General features: G+C 38.5%; 1 protein-coding gene across 7 annotated transcripts in view; it reads right to left on the bottom strand.

The window, feature by feature from the left end:
* Window positions 1-524: 524 nt before the first annotated feature.
* USP12 (ubiquitin specific peptidase 12) overlaps window positions 525-18,873 on the bottom strand; it is a 111,450-nt gene continuing 93,101 nt past the window's right edge. For 3 of the 7 annotated variants that reach the window (XM_032150598.3, XM_032150600.2, XM_032150599.2), the window contains 3 exons: window positions 9,573-9,770; window positions 5,128-5,206; window positions 525-3,741 (listed from right to left, as the gene is read on the bottom strand). In XM_032150598.3, coding sequence (XP_032006489.1) covers window positions 3,640-3,741; window positions 5,128-5,206; window positions 9,573-9,770 — 379 coding nt within the window. In that variant the 3' untranslated portion in view covers window positions 525-3,639. The remainder of the gene's footprint in view (window positions 3,742-5,127; window positions 5,207-9,572; window positions 9,771-18,873) is intronic. The other 4 variants (XR_009213204.1, XR_009213203.1, XR_009213202.1 and 1 more) reach the window with 4 other exon arrangements.

The raw sequence follows: 18,873 nt of genomic DNA, 5'->3' as shown, positions 1-18,873 counted from the left end.
TCCGAAAACCATCTAATACAAAGATCAGCCTTGAGATCAGAAGCACACCGGGAGAATGAATGATGGACTGAAAATAATGGCAACATAAATAACAATTCAATTTACTCAATAATGGAACAGGCTTCCAGCACTCAAGTGCAGGTTGACTGACCACTTGTGAAACAGATTTTACAGGAGCAATTACTATACAGGAAAGGAGGAGGAGCAGGAGAAACAGTGACCTTTAAGGTATTTTACCTATTTTACCCTCTAAGATTCTATGACTCTCAATTTTCAAATTTAAACTTTGAACTTTTCAAAGACATGCTATCACAGAAAGGTGACACAAGCTACTATGTGCTAAATAAATGCAGGCACATGTAGAATGTTGTTTTACACACATGCAATTCTGTTCTAGGGAAAATCTCTTTGGATACAGAAGTAGGAGCTTGGGCAAAAGCAGTAACACAATTTCCAAAGTGTCTACTTCTAATCTGTAAATACATTTTAGGCAAAAAGGAAAAAACACACTTAAAACCCACAGGCACAAATAAACCAACTTTAATAGATATTATTTTGTATTTATATAGTGCCTTCTTCAAGAACCTTAAATGCTTTACAGACATTATCTCTAATTAATCCCCACAACAACCCTGTGAGGTAGGTATTACTCCCATTTTACAAGACAGGGAGACTGAAGCACAGAGAGGTTAAGTGACTTGCCCAACGTCACACAGTTAAATTCACTGAAGAGCCAGGACATGAGCGCTTTAGCCTCCCAGCTCCCAGCCAAACACCTCATGATAGAATCTTTAATAAAAAGTGTTTTTAAAGAAAGTATCAAGAGTAGTTATGTTATGAAAATGAGGTCTTTCTACTGCCATCAAGGAAAGAAAAAACCCTATACTGATGGTTAGAGGCCCCAAGACCCACATAATACAACATTTCCTTCTTTCCCTGTTCCCAAGCCTCCTGGTTCCTGTCTTAAATCTTTTAAAGGTAAAATTTCCAAGACAGAAGCCATGTGACTTAAGAAGTGGGACTTAATTTAGAATATTTACTTTTAGTTACAATAATTTATAGAAATTTTTATTCCAATATACAAAATATGGGACAGCCATCCCAACAATCATGTACATAGTTACACGGCAATCAGCCACCACTTACAACTTACACCAGCCCCGCATTTTAATCACAGTCAACCAACACACAACCTCACAATGCTTTCTTCATGGGTCACTTTTCTTACTTACTATACCTGTATCTTTCCCCCAACTCTGACCCTATGTTTTAAAAGTATATTGAGTTTCTGATAAACTTCAAAACATTTTACTTAGATCCAGCTGCATTAAGAAGAAAAAGTAAATGTAAAACTGTCATCCCACAGTCCCTCCCCTGACAAATCATACTATGAAGTATGGTGTAGATGTGAACAAGTATGTGATTACCAGGAACTCAACACATATACTAGAACTTGCTTTAATATGAAATTTAACTTGGCTTTTACTGCATTTTTTTAATGCAAAAATGTAAAAACAAACACAACATAGTATTTCAATGCTGTACCTTTATGCAAATGACTTCATCTATCTTTCTTAAACATGTTGTGATATAGCTAATGTTAAAACTGACACAGCTTCACTTTCCTCTTTTTCTCTGTACCGAAAGCTGCAGAAATACAGCTTTAATTCCAAGACAATTTGGTTTAAGCCTTCAAAATAAAAAGAGTGCATCACTTCCACTGCCCTGACTTTCCCCACACTGTTGATTGTGATTCTCTGTGGCATGTTGGTAGATCAGGCTGGCTATATATAATTTGTACAAAACATCTCTAGCCAGGGTAAGGCTTTAGGAACTATCTTAAAAAGAAACTTGTCAAAATACTTTTGATATTTTGTACAAATACTAAATATTGTAATTTTTTCCCAGAACATCTGTTTAAGCAGCCCAATTAAGTGACTCTGTTAAAGGTCTGCTTATGGAAAAAATAGGTGAAGTCATTTCCTGAGCCAAAAGATACAGATAATAAATGTTAATAATAGCAGCAGACTAAAAAATTCCTTTTTGTTGTTTTCCATAGTCAACAGTTTTAGCAAAAGAACTTTAGAAAATGACAATTTTTTTTTAAATTTACTGCCTGAAAAAGAGTTTAATAAAGAACATCCAAGGCCTGATTGCTATTCTTCTGAATATAATTTTCAGTAATTTTCTTCAAGTTACATTTGGCTACTGTCAGACAACTTACTGATGCATGGAAAAACGTCCAAAAAAACTGCAATGGTTTACATACATTTTATGTTACATATATTCCTTCTTAAAACCCCCAACAGAATGAAGTCTTAGCAAACACAGATTTTAATTTCTGAACACCCTTCCAGTAAGATTTGTAAAGGTGGGGGGAAGGGAAGGAAGGACTTGTTTTTTTGTATTCCCGGTCTACTTGATTAAAATTTAATCTTCAAAGGGTTTGTTTAGCTCGATATCCAGGCTGCTAGGATTATGATGAACATTATTACTTCTTTCCAGGGTAAAAAATGACATCTGAAAATAACATAAATGCTATGATATGATTTTCCCAAGCATGATCTCAACTTGAAACATTAGAATACTTAAGAATTCTAAAGATTGGTATACCACCACTGCACCAGAATTTTAAATTATTCCAACAACTACAGGAATTTTTTTAATAGTTTTTTAATTTTATGAAATTAAAGCTGAAGAAAATAACTGATTTAGAAACCATAATAAAAGGACAAATACTTAGCCAGAGATATCAGTTCCTCCTGAAAAAGGATATTTACCTCCTCTCACTGCAGTTTTTCTCAAGGTATCTTACTGATTTCAGATAGAACTTAAAATTCACCTTAAAAATAGAAACAAACAAAAGGACTACTTAAACTGACATTAATAAAAATATGTTCAAATTTACTGACAGAATCATGGGCACTTCATATAATACTTAGACTCTACCAGTTTTAAGTAAAATAAATAAGGAAAAAATTATAATTACAAAGCCAGTCTTTCCCCTTGGGGAAACAAAAAGCCACTTTTGACCAATTGCTCCCTACATATATATATACTGTATATTATTATAAGCTTCTTCAGAGAAGCAAAACATCTTTGTCTTCCCGACACTGGATTATCTAGCATGTTAGTTTTTACATCAGGAAGGCAACTGCAAGTGTTGGGCCCAAAAGTATTTCTGGTTTACTCTCGAAAAGACCACTGAATATGCTTCTATACATACTGAACCAGGCAAATTTATGCAGTGTGTTCAACATCATCTCCTTATCAATACAGCACAGATTCCTATTCTTTCTACTGCACCCCCAAGGAATTCAAAGCATTATTGGTGCAATTAATAAAGAGAAAATGCGTGCCAATGACTGGAAGGCTGTTTTACAAGAGGAGCTGGTATCTCTGATTTCACCTCCTTGTTGTATGGAACTGTACAGACAGCATGATACCTGAGCAAATAAATCAACTACCATGATCGGAAGGGCTTGTCAATCCATCGTCTTTGCTTTATCGTGTGCAAAGTATGCTACTGCCCCCTGAGCTTCCTGCATTTCTCTTTTCTTGAAAAATCAGTGCTTGATCCTTTCCAAAATAACCAGAGAAGAAATGAGGCAGAAAGTATCTCTTCATCACGGTTCCCCCTCAGTCCCGAGACTGATAGAAAAGGATGTAACCAGACTCAGAGTTCTTTGAGATATCTGATGTCAACCCGTAGAATTCTTCAATAGCTTGTGCATCTATTTTCTGTGAGGTAAAATGTAAACATTAGTACATAAATGAGCTCTGTACAGCCAGAATGGCTTAAATTTAATAGACTGACAATACCAAGTATTTGGTGAAAATGTGGGGAAAATGGAACTCTCATACATAGCTGGCAGGGCACACCGAAAAAATGTTTATAAATACCTATCTTCTAAAGCTGAACATACAACTACCCTTTGATCCAGCAATTCTACTTCTAGGTACAGGATGAATTATATGAAACCACTAGTAACTATTTTGGACTTACAAAATGGTAACTTCTAGGCCGGGCACAGTGACTCACGCCTGTAATCCCAGTACTGTGGGAGGCTAAGGCGGGCAGACCACCTGGGGTCAGGAGTTCGAGACCAACCCGACCAACATGGAGAAACCCCATCTCTATTAAAAATACAAAATTAGCTAGGCGTGGTGGCGCATGCCTGTAATCCCAGCTACTCGGGAGGCTGAGGCAGGAGAATCACTTGAACTGAGGAGGTGGAGGTGGCGGTGGCGGTGAGCCGAGATCGCACCCTTGCACTCCAGCCTAGGTAACAAGACTCTGTCTCCCAAAACAACAAAAAGGCAACTTCTGGTGGTCCAACCTAAAATATATCCAAGAAAAATGAGTGTATACATCCAGCAAAAGGCTTGTAAAAGATGACCAATGCATTTTAATTCACAATAGTCACTAACCGACAAAAAGTCAAATTTCTAACTTGGTATATTCGTACAGTAGAAAATGACAAAGCAGTGAAAAAGAACTGCTATTACCGCAGGCAACAAGAATGCATCTCACAAATATATTAATGAGTGAATAAAGTCTGACATAAAAGAAAGCATGCTGTTGTGAGTCCATTTATATTCAAGCCTAGGCAAAATTAATCATAATGATAGAAGTCCAAATAGCAGGCTCCAGGAGGGTAGAGGTGAGGAAAGCTGTAAGTTCTGACCAGAAGGAGGAACAAGGGGGCCTGCTGTGGTGTTGAAAATGAATTGTATCTTGACCTGGATGGTAGTTACAAATGTGTGTGTGTGTATGGCTGTGTGTGTGTGATATGGGGGGGACACATGTATAAAAATTCATCAAATTCAGATTTTTATACTTTACTGTATGTATGTTACATGGGTTAATTTTTTTTTTTTTTTTAAAGCCAGGTCTGTTGTTGAAAGCTTTCCCTTGTTTCACTCTACGTGTGTAAAGGTTAGATGACCACTCAACTGCTGGGCTTGGACGTTGCAGAGTAAGAAGTAGGAATTAGACTATAATTCTATAGACCCAGACATTTGTCTCATATTCATCACCAGTCATAAATAAGAAACTATGAGAAAAAAGTGAAAAGCAACAAATGCATACAACTTTCAAAAATAAGAGATTAAGAAACTACTTACTTCTACAATGTCGTCATCAAACAACAACCAAAAATCATGACTCTTAACTATTGCAATATAATGGCCTCGATTGGGACCACTAAAACAAACAAAAAAGAAGTTAATTTAATATATTTATTAATATTACTCTTTCATGCTCTAAATTTTATGTTTTATAAAGAAACTGAAACAGATAAATAGCAGTAAAAAAGAATTGCTTCTTTTTTATACCCCTTACCTAGTTTTGCCAAAAAAGATAAAGCTACACTGAGTTGAACTGGTAATCAATTTTAAAATCAAATAATGAGTACTCTAAGAGATATATCAGTATTCTTTTCACATACAGCTATATTATTGAAATTTTTTACTGTCTTTGTAATAATTTTCAATTTTGCTTCTATAATAAAAGACAAATTTTTCTATCATTTTTTATAAGGGAGGGGATCACAGCAGAACATGCTGAGTTGGACTATAAAACAATGTATACAGAATTATTTCTAAGTCTCACTCCCTTGGTAATGGTTTTTTTCTTGAGGAAAGATCCAACATGATGCTTGAAACAGGCAAGGATATCAAATCCTTGGTTCCAAAATCAAGCCTGAACTTCATAAAATGTCTTCAAAAGCAAATGACTTTTGCTCAACGGTAAGTCATTATTAAGTACCTAATTCTTAATACCATTATAACTATGACTATGATTGCCCCTGCATCTCATTTCAAACAAATCCGGAATACATAAATGTAGATATGCATAAAAACAAAGGAGGCATAATTCCTTTTAAAAGCAATTCTTTACTTTATAAAAGGATATGACAAAGGTTTTAACCTCTTCCAGTTTAAGTATGGTTCATTATAAAGGCTTATATAATTATATTTATTAAATTGTAATTTTATAATTAATATAGAAGTTAAAATCCTTTTCAACACAAATTATTGTTTATGGTGAACACTATTTTTTTTTTTTTTTTTTTTGAGACGGAGTCTCGCTCTTTCACCCAGGCTGGAGTGCAGTGGCGCAATCTCGGCTCACTGCAAGCTCTCCGCCTCCCGGGTTCACGCCATTCTCCTGCCTCAGCCTCTCCGAATAGCTGGGACTACAGGCGCCCGCCACTACGCCCGGCTAATTTTTTGTATTTTTAGTAGAGACGGGGTTTCACCGTGGTCTCGATCTCCTGACCTTGTGATCCGCCCGCCTCGGCCTCCCAAAGTGCTGGGATTACAAGCGTGAGCCACCGCGCCCGGCCTGTGAACACTATTTTAAAAGTAGTGACCAGATATTAGAATAAGCCACCTACTATAATATCTTATGTTTCTCAGATCATTTGATCCTGTAGGTGAGATAAATATCTTAGGTGACAGAATGACACCAACAAAAATTCTTTTTTTTAACTATGGAGGATGACACATCAAAACTTTTTCTTAAAAAAGCATTTAATGCTTTAAGTCTATTTCTGTATTTCTTTAGGACTCATCTAAAGGGTCTTGTGTGTTATGGGGAGAGAAATGAAAACAAAATTATAAAAGGTGAAATAAAGAAAAATCAAAGAAAGGTTGCAGAACACAGGGTGGAAGGAAAGGAGGTGGGTGGGGTGAGGACTAGTAAATTGAGAAAAGTTAGGCAGCTTTTTCCTTTGGCAAAGAACTAGTTTGAAGAACAGTAGACAAAAGTCAATTTCATAAACTAAAAATGAAATGAGAGATGAAGGGCTGAACTTCCACCTAAGGAAGTTGTTTCTTAGGCATCTGATTTCTGGACACTAAACACACTCAGTTGAGTAGATACAAATGCGTAAGGTATGCAAGTAACTATTGATTGCTGTGGAGGTTAAAGAGATATCAACAACTGCTTGCCCAAATACCCCTTCAGTACAATAGATAACTACTCCAAAAACATAATCCAAGGCAGAATATGATATAAAAGTAGAGCTACAGGAGAGACCTCATCCAGCAAGACAGGAGGTAGAAGGGAGAGAGGGATGGGAAATCAAGAAATGAAGCCCAGTTTTGACATGGGCTTGAAGGGTAATACTTAGTCAACAAACATTTGCTAGAAGTCTCTTCTAGGCTGGGCACTGGGGATAGAGAAGGAGCAAGCTGAATTGGAACTGACATGCTGATAATGAGGCTGCACACACCCTCCACACTTTCATATGAAGCAAATCTACAAATAAGTCTGATAAATAAGATACACAATGGAAAAAGATTCTAAAATATGATTAGTCTTTTATTAGTGAGCGAATTATTTCCTGTTTTAAAAAGCACCTGTTCTCATAAGGGAAGTAGACATACATCCTAAGAGAGTACATAAAGCACTAAGACAGGGCTAGCAATGCACGTCTACTATTTATGTGAAGACAACGGAGCAGCACCACATAGAGACTGAGGCTGGGCAGAAGAGCATCAAGGAAGACTTCCAGAGAGGAGGGGCAGGAAGGCATGAGGCAATGAGAGTGAGACAGGAGAAAGAGCGAGACAGGAGAAAGAGTAAGACCCTGGGGTAGGGGCGGGATCCCAAAGACCTGCTGTGCAGAATTCCACCAGGAGTGACTTCCCAGTGAAGGCAGACCACCAGGGCTGTGGGGAAAGTCAATAAACATCTCTCTGTAATTTTCTGCAACAATTCTGACAGTAGGGATTCAGAAAGCTGGCAAGAGGATTTTACAGTGCTTGTGAGAACATGCTTTAAATAACTGACTGTGGAGTTCAAGTTGGGAGAAGCAAGTGAGGCCAAAGAAAAGGTTAAAAAGGGAAAGGGTCAAGAGACTCAAGGATTTAAGGGTGGGGAAAGGGCTGGGTTAATTTTAAAAGGAGAGAGTGGGAGGGGACCCCTCCCCAATAAGTCAGACATCTCAGCTCAGTATATTGTGAGTAGAGCAATTCTAAAAATCTAGCATGATTTAAGTACAGTAGGACTGTCACTAAATTTGAAGAGGCTAATGGGTGTGAGAAAGTAAATATTATAAAGCTAAGATGTGATAAGGTAATATTATATTTTTGTTAATAAAACAGTAGCAGTAGCTAAGCGATTTACATCTCCCTTTGAATCCTAACAAAGCAATGTGGTAATTAGTATTATTTACATTTTCTAGAAGAGAAAACTGAAGCCTTTTCAGGAAGCTATGCATAACTTTACACTGCCCACAACTGGCAGAAATGGTACTGAGATCCAAGTTTCTCTCACTCTGAAAACGTGGTCTGAATCACTACACCAAGGTTCTTTAAGTAATCTTGACACTGCTTCACTCCTTTAAGATGTGATCGCTCTTAATTTAGAAGTAGAAGAAAGATTCTTGCTGAGGATAAAAGACGGGACCCAAGGCTGACCCAGACAATGGAGGTAGAAGACGATTATTAAAGAGCATTTGCTCCCTCCGGATTGTCTTTAAAAATTCTCATCAGAGGCCGGGCGCGGTGGCTCATGCCTGTAATCCCAGCACTTTGGGAGGCCGAGGCGGGCAGATCACGAGGTCAGGAGATTGAGACCAACCTGGCTAACACGGTGAAACCCGGTCTCTACTAAAAATACAAAAAATAAGCTGGGCGTGGTGGCGGGCACCTGTAGTCCCAGCTACTTGGGAGGCTGAGGCAGGAGTATGGCTTGAACTTGGGAGGCGGAGCTTGCAGTGAGCCGAGATGGCGCCACTGCACTCCAGCCTGAGCAACAGAGCAAGACTCCATCTCAAAAAGAAAAAAAAAAAATTCTAATCAGAGAGCTGGGAGGAGGGCTGAAGATGAGAAAGCTGGAACTTTTTTTATTTGGATAAAACATGCTGTTAGCACAAGTTTCCCAAAACCAAGGGGAAAATGATGAGTGCCTGCTTTAAAATTATTAAAGGAAATTCTAAGCAGTCAATGAAGACAGTTATATTCCAAATACAAGTTTTGATTATGTGATGCTCTTGCAGTTTGAGAATTTTCTGAGGTATTTAATAAGGTCAATTATAGCTATGTACGTTCATGCAGAGAAGATGTGTATACCATGTTGGAAAAGAAGACGAGAAGAAGACAGAAAGCAAAATTGGCTAATAGGAAATGATAAATACACACACAGGTAAAATCAAAAAATGAATCTTTGAAGATTATTTCCAGTGCCATTTTAAAATGCTTTTTACAACCATTGATATGCTGAACATATGCAATTAAACTCAGAGGTGATTTATTTTAACCAACAACCCTCTATACACACACCCCAAAAAAGGAAAACTAACAGATCTCAAAGTTCTAGGAAATCAGATATAGTACTTGTAGAGTAATAAATAATAAAAATAAAAACAATATATTTTAACGTATAAAATTTTTAAGAAATGATAAAACATAAAGCTAAAACTCTATTTTGAAATAAAATTATCTTGAGAGAATACAGAATTTCTAAAAGTTCTATATTTGAATAATTCATGAACATCTTGAATGTACACTGCTCTTCTAACCTAGAAATTCCACTACTATGTCCCCGGAGTTGCAGTTACCTTCCACAGTGAACCACAACAGCAACAAGGTCGTACATTCTGTCTGGATTGGTGGCATCACCTGAAGTGTTAAATAGGCGAAGTTCTAAAGGAAAAACCACCCGGTAAGAGAGTTTTGTATATCGATGAAGTTGATCCATATATTTAAATCTCTTCAGGTGTAGAGCTAGAATCATGGGCAGTTTCTTAACTTTCATCCTATTAAAAATAAAAATGAAAACAAAATTTCATAAAAGATATCCACCATGTCCTTGAATTATCAAACTTTACGATATCCAATGAACAGATAGTCAATGGTCAGTTTTAATAGCCCAGCAATGCCCAGTTTTGCACATTTCTACCAATTATTTTTATACTGACAAAACAATATTCTGAACATCTTAATACGACCCCACCCTACCCATCATCGTCACACCACATAATTTGACAAAGCACTCAATATGGCTCCAAAATAGATGGAATCGCATTAGTCCTTGGTTAAGGAATCTGTATTTTTCAAACACACATCTCTTATAAGGCTAAATGCACAGGGTGCTCAAGAGTGGTAGCGGGAAGGCCGGGCGTGGTGGCTCACGCCTGTAATCCCAGCACTTTGGGAGGTTGAGGCGGGTAGATCACCTGAGGTCATGAGTTCAAGACCAGCCTAGCTAACATGGTGAAACCCTGTCTCTACTAAAAATACAAAAAATAGCCAGGCGTGGTGGCGGGCGCCCATAGTCCCAGCTACTCGGGAGGCTGGGGCAGGAGAATCGCTTGAACCCAGGAGGCGGAGGTTGCAGTGAGCTGAGATCACGCCACTGCACTCCAGCCTGGGTGACAGAGCGAGGCGCCATCTCAAAAAAAAAAAAAAAAAAAGAGTGGTAGAGGGAAAACAAGTTTCTTGAAACTGACAATTCCTTTGGACTTGGGTAGACTGAAATCTATTTTTTCTATCAATCTATATGATGCAGGTACAGACTGACAATAGGAGACTAAAACAACATAAAAGCACTAAAGACCATTCAAGGTGCTTGTCAGAGACAAGAAATAACTCCATATTAAGAAAAATGACAATGTATATCCTAGAAAGGGAGTAAAGTAACCTGGAAACTTAGGAGTTAAGTTTTTAATTGTGAAACACAGGCTGTTCTTCATGTTCTAAATAATCTTTATTATGCCTTTAAATGCCATTTCTCCCTGAGAGTGCCTTTGTACTCCTATTTCACCTAAAAATCTATTCTCCTTTTAATGGCTCAGCTCAAATGTCACATCCTCTGGCACAAATACACCTGCTCTCTTCAATCCTCCATCAGCACCTTACAGGTTCACTTTATATATGTCAAGCTTATTACATGGTTACAATTTTAGGTGATTATGGTTCTTTTCTTCTAGGCCCTGAACTCTTGGCAGCTAGAAAGCATTCCCTTCATTTTTATTTCCCCACTATCTAGCAACATGCCTGACATATGATAGATGCCAAATGTTGCAGAACGGAATTTTAAATGGGTCTGGTGAAGCAAAATACTCCTCACAATTTAAAGAAGTGATATATGGTAAGCCACTGCCTCTAATAAGTGAAAAAAAAAATCATTTTATAACATTATACTAAATCTGCATTCTACACATCTTACATATGGTGGATAGCTTATTATTCCTAAATTACTTACTATTCAACAAACTTGACCTTTTGGAAACATTAGCCAAAGTAAAGGTAAACACCTAGTCACTCCTAGAAAGCAATCCAGCAATATGAATTAGGAGCCTTTATGGCCTTTGTCTCAGTAATCCTATTTCTGGAAATACAAATTAAATATATAATCTCAAAAATATCCCTTATGAGAATAATCTCCTATTAGAGTTCTTTCACATTGTAAAAAATCCCAACTATTCAGCAACAGGAAATGTGGAAATAAATTAGAATTCAAACATAACAGAGTGTTGTACAACTTAAATAAAACAATGCTGATGAAAGTTTCTGGGTGACATGAGAAAATACTTAAGAAGTCAGGATATAAAATTATACATAAAATATAATTCAACTATGAAACATCAGACCTTTGATTAAACCCATGTAGAGTTACTGAAACGAAATCTTTACAAAACAACAAGTTATCCTTTGAGAATTTCCAATGGATGGTAGATGCAAAAGAAGAATTTTCTCAGCATAAAATGAGTGTCAGTGCACTATTAATAAATGGCAGTCAGGTAAGATTAGGAAGAGGAAAGAGAATGAACATGGCCCAATGGTTAGGGAAAATGTGCTTTTAGAAATTACACAAGGGGAGGAGTCCAAATGCAGAAAAGAGAAAATATCTCAATAATAGCAGATACAATATGTTTAATAAGATAACACATGAAGAATATGAATCCTATTTGCCAAAGATCCTCCCAGAGGAGAAGTGCTGGCTACCACAAAGATACCAACTACCCACGGAATTGTCAAGCAAAAATACGTGTGGAGCCATATTTTAAAGATGATGAGAGACTGGCTTACAAAATTTCCCTCATATTGAAATGGCTCCAGAAAAAAAGCAGAAAACTGCTTGAACATACATGTAAGGAGTGTGAAACTCATTATGTAGATTTTGCAGCAGAAGGAAGAAAAAAGAAGTTGATTTCCTGCTCAAAATACTAAGATCACCAGAACACCGAAGAATTTATAGGATTCTGGCTTTCCTTCCATTCAAACTTGTGGGGAGGGAGGTTACATTAGGGAGGTCTTGATCACTGTCATTGTTTTTTAAAAAAAAAAGTGGGGTCTTATAATGTTTTCTACAAAAGACAAACATTTTCAAGGAAAAACAGGAGGACAGAGAACATTTTTTTCCTTTTAAGTTTGAATAAACACTGATTTTTAAAAATCTTCTGTAAACAGATATAAATGAATTTTCTATTTAAATTTATTTTTTTAATGACATTTACTGACCACATAACCAACTACTTAAAATTTGGATATCTATTATTCAGTTGGCCCTCCATACTGGGAGTTCCACATCCACAGATTCAACCAGCCATGAATTGAAAATATTCAAAAAATAAGTAAAAAAAAAAAAAAAAAAGACAAAAATAATACCATTTAAAAAAATACAGTGTAACAACTATTTGTATACCATTTACATTGTATTAGGTATCAAAGTACATAGGGGGATGTGCACAGGTTATATGCAAATGCTATGCCATTTTATATCAGGGACCTGAACAACCATGCATTTTGCTATATGTGAGGGCCCTGGAAACAACTGATACTGAGGCACAACTCTATGCATTTTCTTGCTTTTACATCTTTAAAATGACAAATTGCATCCATGTTGTATTCTAACATAACAGGGGGTTGCCTTTCTTGATAATGTCTAGTTATAATTTAAAACTATTCAAAAAAGAAAGTAGAAGGATGGGAAAAGACATACCATGTAAACGTTAATCCTAAGTAAGCTGGCTATACTAATGTCAGACAAAGCATACAAGATAAGGAATCTTACCAGAAATAAAGAATACTTCATAATAATGAAGGTCAATTAACTAAGAGAACATAACAATCTTAAAAGTAAAATTTGAAAGAATTATAGAAATAGACAAGTGCATAATCAGAATCAGAATCTTTAACAGACTTCTCTCACTAACAAAAAAAATCAGTAAGGATAGGAAAATATGAACACCCTAGCTTATGGACTTAATTGACATTTATGGAATACTCAACCTCAAACTGCACTATACACATTCTTCTCAAGTTCAACCAAAACATTCACTAATGTACTGGACAATAAAGAAGCCTCAATAAATTTCAAAGATGAAATCAGAGTATGTCCTCTGATAAAAAAAAATCTAGAAAATCCCCCCAGATATGGAAACTAAGCAATACATTTCTAAATAAGCCACAGGACAAACAGAACATCACAAGGGAAATTAGAATATTATTTTTAAATGGATGATTATTTTAAGACTACAACATCCTCTCATTTTAAGTCCTGTTCCCTAGAGCAGACCCTGAGACAGAAAGTCCCGGGCCTGTGATTTAATGTTGTGCTCCCTGTGTGTGGGGTGGGAGGGCGGGGGGAGAGGGAAGGAAACCAGGTAAGGATTCAATCTCAAGCAAAATCCCAGAAAGAGTGGCTTCAGCTCAGGGTCAGAGAAACACTGGAGTCTAAATTTCACCTCAGATTTCTCTTGACCACAAGGTAGCTGGGGTTTCATATGCTCTTTAGCACCCGTCAGGGACTGGTCGAAGACTTGGAATTTGAACCAAATTCCAGAAACTCCCTTCTCCAGTAGCCCAAGGGGGAGTCCTTCCCAGAGCCATCAGGTGCTAAGTATTCCAAAGGACTAGGGGAGGAGCTGCAGGAAGGACTGACATTGCCTGCAACCACCCTCAACCGGAATACCAACTACACTGCCGCAGGCAAGCAACACGACTACGGGATGGAATGCAGACCCTGGAATCGAGTGGAATCTGATCTTTGAGCTGTTTTTCTCAACAGTCAGAAACGCTTTTTAAAGTAAATTTCCTGTTTTTATAAATTGTGTGAGCCCAACAGAGTTCTATAGATGGAATCTGATCCAGAGGACACTATTTGCAAGCTCTGCCACAGATGAATGTAATACCCCACCCACAGGCACTTAAGAACTTACCAACATCCTGTCAGCAGAGAAGTCCTGACCACACAGAAAAGCTTAATAATTGTACAGACGTTCAGTTCCAAGGACTGAATTCCATGCCCTTTTAAAATGTACCATCACCAAGGATTAATTGTGACACATTACAATGAGGGGGTCAGGGTAAATAGAATGCTTTATGTGAGAAAGACACTAAGGTGACTCAGTGAGATATAAGCAATGAGAGGACATTTAGGCAGCAGAACCTAACTCCAGCATGTGTTAAAATGGGGGATGGGTCACGGGCACAAATGAGGCTCATGACATACCCCAACATGTATATAAAACATAGTATTGAGTGACAGACATCTGGAGATCCAGGTAGGCACGTAGGCAGGGAGCCAGCCAGGAAGCACCAACTTCTCAACAGATGGAAAGACCCACCCAACTCAGATTCCAGAAGACTTGCATGGGGGTGTGTGTGCCAACAGGTGGTTGCAGATGTTGACTACGGCAAAGCAAATCCCTACTGCTGATATGATTTTGACATGATACTACACAAGTTACCATTACTGGGACTGGCTACAGGGGAATAAGATATGGATCTAGTTAGGAAAATGAAGCAAAAGGTAGGGCCTTCATCTCACAAACAGGAAGCAATTCAATCATTAAATCTAGGGCAGATACTCAGAGATGGACTGTGGCCATGACACTGTGATGCTGAGTCACCTGGCCATGCATGGATCTTCTTCAATACCTGATAAGAACAGGACTGGTCCCAGAAGTGGGGTCAGGCACATACGGAATAAAGGGAGAGTAAAGAGACTTGAGAGAGGAAAGCTGAGAAGGCAAGGAGCTTAGCTCCCAGCACACTGTCACTAATCATTGGATCCCACAGAGTAGTGACAGAAATACAGGCATACCTTGGAAACACAGCAAGTTCAGTTCCAGGCCATCGCAATAAAGCGAGGACCGCAATAAAGCAAGTCATACACATTTTTGGTTTCCCAGTGCATATAAAGGCTATGCTTATACTATACTGTAGTGTATTATGTAATAGCATTATGTCTGAAAAAAGTCCATATCTTAATTTAAAAATAGTTTATTGCTTAAAAAATGATCATCTGAGCCTTCAGTGAATCATAATCTTTCGTGGAGGGTCTTGCCTCAAGGAAGATGAATGCTGACTGATCAGGATGGTGTGCTGAAGGTCGGGGTGGCTGAGGCAATTTCTTTTCTTTTTTTTTTTGAGACGGAGTCTTGCTCTGTCGCCCAGGCTGGGTGCAGTGGCGTGATCTTGGCTCACTGCAAGCTCCAGGCTGAGGCAATTTCTCAAAATAAGACAAGAATGTCTGCCACATCAACTGGCTTTTCCTTTCACAGATTTCTCTGTAGCATGTGATGCTGTCTGATAGCATTTTATCCACAGAACTTCTTTCAAAATTGGGTCAATCCTCTCAAACCCTGACGCTGCTATCAACTAAGGTTATGTAATATTCCAAATCCTTTGTTGCCATTTCAACAACGTTCACAGCATGTTAACCAGGAGTAGATTCCATCTCAACAAACCACATTCTTTGATCATACATAAGAAGCAACTTCTCATTCATTCAAGTTTGATCATGAGATTGCAGCAATTCAGTCAGATCTTCAGGATCCTCTTTTAATTCTTGTTCTCTTCCTGTTTTCACCACATCTACAGTGACTTCCTCCACTGAAGTTTGAATCCCTCAAAGTCATCAATGAGGGTTGGAATGAACTTCTTCCAAACTCCTGTTAATGTTAATATTTTGACCTCCTCCCATGAATCACAAATATTCTAATGGCACCTAGAATGGTGAATCCTTTCCAGAAGGGTTTCAATTTACTTTGCTCAGATCCATCAGAGGAATCCCAATCTATGGCAGTTATAGACTTAAAAAATATTAAATAATAAGAATTGAAAGTCAAAATAACTCATTGATTCATGGGCCGCAGAATGGATCTTATGTTAGCAGGCATGAAAACAACATTAATCTCTTTGTGCGTCTCCATCAGAGCTCTTGGGTGATCACATGTATTGTCAATAAGCAGTAATATTTTGAAAGAAATCTTTGTTTCTGAGTGATAGGTCTCAACAGTGAGCTTAAAATATTCAGTAAATTATGTTATAAACAGATGTGCTGTCATCCAGGCTTTGTTTTTTTTCTACAGCACAGGCAGGGTAGATTCAGCGTAATGCTTAAGAACTCAAGGATTTTAGGGATGGTAAATGAATACTGGCTTCAACTTAAAAGTCACCAGCTGCATTAACCGCTAACCAGAGAATCAGCCTGTCCTTTGAAGCTGGGCACTGACTTCTGTCTAGCTATGACAGTCCTAAACACCCTCTTTTTCCAATAGAAGACTGTTTACTCTATATTGAAAATCTGTTGTTTAGTGTAGCCACCTTCAGCAACTATTTTAGCTAGACAATCTAGATAACTTACTGCAGCTTCTAGATTAGCATTTGCTGCTTCATCTTGTACTTTTATCTCATGGAGACGGCTTCTTTCCTTAAAACCTCATGAACCCACCCCTGCTAGCTTCAAAATTTTCTTCTGCAGCTTCCTTACCTCTCTCAGCCTTCACAGAATTGAAGACAGGCCCTTATTTTGGATTAGGCTTTGGCTTAAGAGAATGTTGTGGCTAGTTTGATCTTCTAACCAGGCCACTCAAATTTCTCCATATTGGCAATAAGGCTGTTTTGCTTTCTTATCATTTGTGGGTTCACTAGAGTAGCTCTTTTAATTCTCTTCAAAAACTTTTTCTTTGCACTCATATCTTGGCTGTTTGGTGCAAGAGGCCTAGCTTTCAGCCTATCTTGGCTTTCAACGTGCCCTATTCATTAAGCTTAATCATTTCTAGCTTTTCACTTAAAGTGAGAGACATGCAAATATTTCTTTTCACTTGAACCCTTAGAAGTCACTGTAAGGTTATTAATTGGCCTAATTTCAACATTGTTGTGTCTCAGGGAATAAAGAGGCCCGAGAGAGAGGTAGGAGGGTGGAAAGCTCAGGTTGGTGGAGCAGTCAGAACGCACAACATTTAAGGTCATCATCTTTTTCTTTTTGAGACAGAGTTTCACTCTTGTTGCCCAGGCTGGAGTGCAATGGCGTGATCAAGGCTCACCGCAACCTCCACCTCCCAAGTTCAAGTGATCCTCCTGCCTCAGCCTCCCGAGTTGCTGGGATTATAGGCATGCGCCACCACGCCCAGCTAATTTTGTATTTTTAGTAGAGATGGAGTTTCACCATGTTGGTCAGGCTGGTCTCGAACTCCTGACCTCAGGTGATCTGCCCACCTTGGCCTCCCAAAGTGCTGGGATTACAGGTGTGAGCCACCGCACCTGGCTAAGTTCACCATCTTAAATGGGTGCAGTTCATGGTGCTCCCAAGACAATTACCATAGCAACATCAACGATAACTGATCATGTATCACCATAACAATATAATAATGAAAAAGTTTGAAATAGTGCAAGAATTACCAAAAATGTGACAGAGACAGGGAATGTGCACACATGCTGTTGGAAAAATGGCACTGATAGACTTGCTCAACACACGGTTGCCACAAACCTTCAATCTGTAAAAACCGCAGGATCTGCAAGATGCTGTAAAGTGAAATGCAATGTGCTGTTCTCTAAGACCTCAGCCTCAGCCTCCCCCTCACCCCCATGCCAGCAGCCAGGGACAGGAGAACAACACCTGAAACAGCCATCAATCCTTTCTCATTACAGTTCCCCAGGGCGATCACTCTCCTCTCACCTATATGCTTTAACCTCCCATGGGATAAACGTATATGACCATTAGAGTGACATTTCCCAAACTGCTATCTTTCCTGAACTGTGCTATTTACAGAGTTCAATAGGCATGCTATATAAACGGAGTCTATGTGCAAGTAAATTCTGGAAAAAGCTGGATAAAGTTTCCTTTATTTTGTGAGTCTTCAGAAGCATGAATATCTAAGATAAAATATTATACAGCAAATTCATTTGATCATAAAATACTAATTTTGTGGCACACCATTAACATTCCCAAAAATCATTCTTCAGTGTTCTCGGGATGAACCTTTTTGGAAGAATTTTTTTTTTTTTGAGATGAAGTCTCACTCTTGTCACCCAGGCTGGAGTGCAATGGCGCGATCTCGGCTCACTGCAACCTCTGCCTCCCAGGTTCAAGTGATTCTCCCGCCTCAGCCTCCCAAGTAGCTGGGATTACAGGCGCCTGCCACCATGCCTGGCTAAATTTTGTATTTTTAGTAGAGACGGGGTTTCACCATGTTGGCCAGGCTGGTCTCAAACTAGGTTATACATTTTGTTATCTTTTTAACTACAAAAAAAATATGCACTTGAAGTTTGTCACTCATAAATCCATGTTTGCATACACACACACACACACACACACACACACACACACACACATAAATTCTTGTCTGGGTGTGGTGGCTCATGCCTGTAATCCCAGCACTTTGGGAGGCCAAGGTGGGCAGATCACAAGGTCAAAAGATTGAGACCATCCTGGCCAACATGGTGTAACCCCGTCTCTACTAAAATTACAAAAATTAGCTGGGCTAAAAAGGTGTGGTGGCACACACCTGTGGTCCCAGCTACTCAGGAGGCTGAGGCAGGAGAATCGCTTGAACCTGGGAGGCAGAGGTTGCAGTGAGCCAAGATCATACCACTGCACTCCAGCCTGGAGACACAGTGAGATGGGGA

The sequence above is a fragment of the Hylobates moloch genome, unplaced genomic scaffold, assembly GCF_009828535.3.
Source record: "Hylobates moloch isolate HMO894 unplaced genomic scaffold, HMol_V3 SCAFFOLD_4, whole genome shotgun sequence".
Classification (NCBI taxonomy): domain Eukaryota; kingdom Metazoa; phylum Chordata; class Mammalia; order Primates; family Hylobatidae; genus Hylobates; species Hylobates moloch.
The sequence above is the reverse complement of the archived record's forward strand: the minus strand, read 5'-3'. Positions and strand labels throughout refer to the sequence as shown.